This window comes from Lathyrus oleraceus, chromosome 5 (assembly GCF_024323335.1).
Source record: "Lathyrus oleraceus cultivar Zhongwan6 chromosome 5, CAAS_Psat_ZW6_1.0, whole genome shotgun sequence".
In the NCBI taxonomy this organism is placed as follows: domain Eukaryota; kingdom Viridiplantae; phylum Streptophyta; class Magnoliopsida; order Fabales; family Fabaceae; genus Lathyrus; species Lathyrus oleraceus.
In genome coordinates, this window is record NC_066583.1 from 109,674,795 (window position 1) to 109,681,375 (window position 6,581).

Here is a 6,581-nt window from a genome sequence, read left to right on the forward strand (position 1 = left end):
CACATGAGGGGATATTGTAACCAACTAGAAAACAAGAAAAATGAAACTCATGGTGACCAGTACCCTACAATTTATAACTGTTGTCTTACTTGGCCGGGTCCGATCAAGGGAAAACATACACCTTGTTCCTTCACCAAAGCAATACGCGAATGTTAGTCGAAAACGGATCCTCAAGACCTCCACTCTCTACATCAAAAATTTGAGTGAGATTTATCTCTACTGAATGGTGCAAAGTGAGAGAAGATCAAGAGAGAGAAACACATGTTTTTGGTGTAAAGAGTGAAGAGAATGAATTGGTGTAGAGGACCCGGATCAGCATTATTCTGTTTATTTAAACACAACTGTTTACATCAAAGAATAGTGGAGCAATTCACAACTTAGAAAAATAATAAAACAGGCAGGAAAATAATCTATCCTGCAAATAGTAAATTGTAACGATGCTCTCTCCACATCTTCCATTATCGTCTTGTTTACACGTTGTAGGTAACCTCTATAACCCTATTGGATAAAACAAGTGCGGTTAAACCTAGGTTCTTTTCCCTATCTGACCTTGTACATCCTTTAATCCCCATTGCAGGGTTGGAGGAACTCTAATGCATCCTTCACAGTGTATGAGTAAAACTTATCAAGCAAAATTGTCTAGCTGAGGCTTGCCGTGCTATTTCCATATATTCAATGCTGTGACTTATGTTGGTTTAGTTCTCAGTAACGGAAAATCCCTTTGGAAGTCGATCCACCAATGCGGAAGGAAGAGCGCCACTTTGTGAAATTAAATATACAAGGAATGCAATGTATAAAACTGTGCAAGAGCAGGCTACAAAACCAAACAATACACCGTTCACCTCAGAAACGAAGAAATCTACCAAGAGATAGCCATTAATTACTATTATCAGTGCAGCAACCGTCCATGCCACCCTCTACAAAATAAACAAAATACTGCATTATTCTACATGCAAATAATATTTTAAATTTTAATAAAAATGTGTCAGTTTACTGAATGAATTTGGTATTTGCACATCATCTTTCTGTAAAATTGATAAAACAGTAAATATTCATGATGTGAGGAAGAAAAGAAACTGTCAGAAAATTAACACTTCCAATGATTTACAAATACATTAGTATCTATAATTTTTAACAGTATCTTTGAAAAATTGATCAATACTCCATTCAAAACTTCAATGTCTATTTCATATATCCATGTTAGTAGATATGGTTCATCTACCTCTGACATGTCGAATTAAACTCTATGAAAGTGATGTCCTAGTAAAACGTACTAGTATGCAGAAAATATTTGGCTCAGTATAAAAATGGTTGAGCTAAATACCCTACGAAGGAGACATATATTCTTAAAGTAATTCACAACTGTCCTTCCAATATTACTGATCAAATATTCTATAGGTGTACAGATTCAATCATATACATAAAAACTTAAGAACAGAATCATCGCAAATGAAATTCATTAAAAGGTGAGCTGGGATATGCAAGGATCAACCTTGAAAAACTTATTACTTCAGTAAAACAAGTCAAGGACAAAAGCAAGTTCAATTTCACACAAAATATTCAAACTTCAAAAATCTAAAACTTTACATTTACTAAAATGAAAGAACAGTGTGATCAACTCACCTCAAGAACAGGCCCAATCTTAAAGGACCCCATGATACGCTCTTTGGAGACCAACGTGAGGAGGGGAATCAATGCAAAGGGAATTTGTACGGACTGAAGTACATTAAGCCATTCATTCAAAACATCCAATGAGGCTTCTGAGCTGTTATAAACAATAGCTACAATTATAGTTGGCACGATTGCACAACTCCGGGTGATCAATGCTCTCAACCATTTCTTTAATCGAAGGTTGAGGAAACCCCCCATTATGAATTGCCCCGCATACGTGCCAGTGATAGTGCTACTTTGTCCAGCCGCCAATAACCCAATTCCCCATATATAAAGAATAGGGAAGAGACCTCCTCCATATTTTTCCTCAAGATACTGCCCTGCATTCACCAATCCTATGCTATTTGCCTGCTTTGTACCATAGAAACCCTTGGCAAAAACTGTCGTGACAAATAGATTAATCATGAAGGTGACTGAAAGTGCAACCGTTGACTCAATATTATAGTAATTAAGAGCCTCTTGCACCCGGCCTTTCTTAAGTGGATCAATCTTCCTTGACTGAACTAAAGCAGAATGCAGAAATACATTGTGAGGCATAATGACACATCCCACAACGCCCACAGCCTGACGAATTGTTTTTGAGCTAAGTCTTGGAATCAAAATACCTACCAGAAGAAATAAACAACTGTTATGCCAGTGGAGTATTCGGAGAGATGTCTTCAAATAAAGGTGATTGAATCATACAATAAGATAAAATTTACCCATCAAGAGCTCTTTTCCACTAGGTTTTGTGTCACCAAACATCCAGGCAAAAGAAACAGCCATGGTAGCAATTAGAACTGCAAAAGCAGCTTCCAACTTCCTTACTCCGTAGTTCTCAAGAAATAGAAAGAAAAAGCTGTTGACAACAGAGAGGATAAAGCACGGTTAAGGTTTAACAGGAGAGTAGGAATGCTTCTAGCTAATAAACAATAACAAAAGAGTCAGAAAACTGCAAAAACAGCTTCCAACTCCCTCACTCTGTACTTCTCAAGAAATAGAAAGAAAAAGATGTTTGCCAAAAGAGAGAGAATAAATCACAGTTACATGTTTAAACATGAAAGTGTGAAGACTCCTAGCTAGCAATTGAAGACAATAAAGAAAGAGACAGAAAATTGAAATCAAGAAATGAAGCCAGTATATGTTTTAAAGATGAAGGTTGAATTATACACGTTTCTACTACTAACTTGCATATAGAATTTTAACCCAAACCATTCAATTTCAGAGCTTTTTTTTCTCCTTTGACATCAGAAAGGTTTTCATGAATTCAAAATTATAGTAAGCTAAGGAAACAAGTATGTGGTTGACATGGTTGAATTGTACTCAAAAGCAAAACAAAACATCAAAGCATGTGCAACCATTAAAGTACAGAGACCCTGCTAGAGCATTGAAAACAACATGACAGAAAAGTTAGTGTTTTGAATATGAATTTAAAAGTAAATTTAGTTATATGATGTAATTACTAGCACTACTTGATTGAAATGTGTTATTTAGACTCTAGAATCAAGATGCAGCAAAAATATTTGAAGTAAATAAAGAAAATTAGCCCTCATTCTATCATCCAAACACAATTTTTTTATAATTGTATGATTATAATAACTGAAATCAAACCAACTACCATTCAGTTAACAGACAGATATCGACGGGCAACTTAATCGGACAAAATTCAACCAGTTCTCAAACCCTGACCAATACCAGTCCAAAGTTTCTTTGAAACACAAGAAAAAATCTTTAGCATGCATAGGCCCTAGGAGTTCTAATTATAACAGGTAGGGAAAATCCACAATAACGCTTCAAATTGAATGAATTGTCTTAGCTCCTCCACTAGATCTTCTACTAGACTATTAATTTCTCTACAAACTAATATTAACGGAACCCAATCCCATATCTGACTAGAACAAAAATGCTTTGTTTGGATAAGCAAATTACCTTCTTGTTAAATTAAGTGTTTATGCATAAGCTATTTCTGTAACACAGCAACAACCAAGCTTTAACCCACTAAGTGGAATCGGCTACATTATGCCATAATGTTCTATCCAAGATCATGCTTCTATCCAAATCATTAATCTCGAGATCTTTTTGAATAACTTTTCATATGGTTTCTCCAAGTCTTCGTCAACCTCTAACTGTTTGACCCCTCTCCATCCGATCTAGTCTCTTAACCACATAATCTCCATGTCTTCTCTCTACCTGACCAAATCACCTAAGCCTATTTTCCACCATCTTTTCTAATATAAATGTTACCCCAACACTCTCTCTAATATTGTCATTTCTAATCTTCTGATGTCTAGTCTTACCACGATGCATGCAACACAATAAAGTCAAATTGTTTTCATGAGTTATTGTAAATAGCTTATGAGCTTATAAACATCTCATACTTGTTTCATAAAATTCTCAAGACAATCGCGCAAGTACTTATGTCACTAGAAAACTTCAGTAATCCTATCCAAACAGCCATTAGCTTCATAAATATGAACTAACAGATTAAATAAACAATTGAACAAAATGAAATAACAGAAAAAGTATAATACCAATCAGAAGCAGTGATAAGAACACCAGCCCAAAGAGGCAAAACACCACGGCTAAGAATCTGAATAGCAATCGCACTCCCAATAACCTCTTGAATATCAGCCCCAATCAAAGCCAATTCCGCCATAAACCAAAGCACGTAACGAGCCCAATTAGGGTACTCCTCCCTACAAAGCTCAGCAAGATGACGACCAGTAGCAACACCAACTCTCGCAGAAAGAAGCTGAATCAACAACCCCATGAAAGTAGCCCACATCAACAACCACAACAGCGAATATCCGGCAATCGCTCCGGCCTGCAGATCCCCTTCCAGATTCCCCGGATCCAAAAAAGCTATACTCATCAAGAATCCAGGTCCAGTGAACATCCATAGCTTCTTCCATGAAAAAGGAGGAACCGCTGAATCATCCACGGAATCAAATTCGAAATCCACCACCACGATTTTCTCGCCGGATTCATACGCCGCTTCATCCTCCTCCTCCGTCTCCGATTCACCTTCTAGTTCCAGTAACCGGTTACCTTCTCCTTCCTTATGTTCTCTCTCCTCCACCTTTGAATCCTCTTCTCGCGACGGACCACTCATGATGATACCGTCAGAGCCAGTTTCCGGTGAAGGTTTGTTCGTTGCTACGTGTGATGTGCGCGCCTATTTATAAGGATCTGTTATGTCACTCTTCTTCTTTTCTTTTCTTTTTTCTCAGTTTCTTTTACCTCTGAAAAGTTAAAATTATTGGTGGTTAAAATTGGAATTTTTTTACTGTTATGTTACTGTTTTATGAGATTGATGGGGGCAAAACCAGAGAGGGTGTTTGTTTGAGCAGAATGGAAAGTGATACGTGACGAATAAGGTTGTTTTGTTTTGTTTTGTTTTGTTTCGTTAATTGATTATACTGTTACGAGTGTTTTAACTTTTAAGATCGTGGTTTTGCTTTTCATGGGTTGGGTGGTTTTGCTATGATATTTTAATGAATGAAAATGAGCACTTTGGTTGTTGAAATGGTAAGTTTTGTGGAATTTGGGATATGTTTAAATTAAAGTTTACCAAATAAATTATATTGCTAAAAGGAAAAGTTTGTTAAACTTGTTTTCTAAAACTAAATTTGCTTAAAATGAATTAGAGTTAACCATAGTATAACAAACTGACAACTAATCTTCAAATTTATGCTATCACATGCGTACATAGTTGATAGTATCTCATCATAATAATAATAATAATAAGACTTAATTTATATTATCTTTTAGTTTTTTAATTTAATTTTATCTTTAATTTTAACTCTTAATTAAAAAAATTATAAATTAATCTATTAATTTTACTTTTGTTAACCTATTTGATCTCTTCCGCCAATTTCTGAAAAAAAAAAATCCAATATAATATGGTGTGATAGTATTGTCATTGATATAAATATGTAGTTAAAAACTAATATATTATTTAAATTAAAGAATTCTCCAAAAATAAAATTTATGTAGTTTAAAGAGGGTATTCGTTTTTAATTATATCTCTTGACTCAGATTTATACCAACGATTTTTTTGTCACGTCATATTATCAAAAATTAATTTTTTTAATTAAAAATTGACTGAAACGACTAAATAAGATAATAAAAACATTTTTTAATTATAAAATTAAAGTAAAATACTAAATTAAATTAAAATACTTAATAATTAATTATACCTATTTATATCATATAAAAAATTAAAATGTTTAAACGTGGTGTCTTGAAGACGTTAAAATCTGAGATTGATGTTTAATTCAATGTTAGAGAGGGTGTAGTCGGTTTGATTGTCCAATTCATAACATTTATATGAGTGAATTTATTGCCAATCTTAAAATGCAAATATAATGGATGGTGAATAAATCAATAATTGAGTTCTAAAATAGTGTTTTAACTTAGCAAAAAGTCGGCTCCCTTCTTTCTTCGATCTTAATTTTCTCTTTCTCTTCTCCACTGAAAATGAGGTGGTTTTATGTTTAATTTTTTATCTAAATTTTTTTTTATTCAAATAAATAATTTCACATATATTTATAATTTGATTTAAATGCATTTTTTATCCCCCTAATTATATATTTTTAGCCTTTTAATTTATCTTTTAAAAAAATATTTTATCCTCAACTTTATTTTTTTATAGATTTTTTTAATTCCCAATTTTATATAGGTGGTTGTGATAATTAGAATAAATTATTTATTTTTAATGAGATGTTATTGATGACTTTGATAAAAAAAATTCAAGATTTAAATGCATTTTTGATCTCCTTAATTATATATTTTTAATCTTTTAATCCCTTTTAAAAAATTTCAGTTTTTTGATCCTCAATTTTATTTTACTTGGGATTTTTTTGGTCTCTCTCTAATTTTGCATATATGGCAGGAATGATTATGATCAATATTTTTAGTGATGCGTCAAT

The 6,581-nt window shown here is 33.4% G+C and overlaps 1 protein-coding gene across 1 annotated transcript; it reads right to left on the reverse strand.

The window, feature by feature from the left end:
* Positions 1 to 293: 293 nt before the first annotated feature.
* Positions 294 to 5,053, reverse strand: LOC127088063 (metal transporter Nramp2). The gene is made up of 4 exons (XM_051028973.1): positions 4,182 to 5,053; positions 2,373 to 2,509; positions 1,624 to 2,276; positions 294 to 917 (listed from the first exon to the last, which is right to left on the reverse strand). Exons 1-4 carry the CDS (start codon positions 4,760 to 4,762, stop codon positions 696 to 698), a joined length of 1,593 nt encoding a protein of 530 aa, XP_050884930.1. The 5' UTR covers positions 4,763 to 5,053; the 3' UTR covers positions 294 to 695.
* Positions 5,054 to 6,581: the final 1,528 nt, after the last annotated feature.

What these genes read in the sequence shown, in the direction of transcription:
- LOC127088063 (XM_051028973.1), bottom strand. Translation starts at nt 4,762, where the DNA reads ATGAGTGGTCCGTCGCGAGAAGAGGATTCAAAGGTGGAGGAGAGAGAA. An exon ending in TGGAAAAGAGCTCTTGATGG is followed by an intron (nt 2,277 to 2,372) that starts GTAAATTTTATC and finishes TTCTTCTGGTAG; the next exon opens with GTATTTTGATTCCAAGACTT. An exon ending in AGATTGGGCCTGTTCTTGAG is followed by an intron (nt 918 to 1,623) that starts GTGAGTTGATCA and finishes TTTATTTTGTAG; the next exon opens with AGGGTGGCATGGACGGTTGC.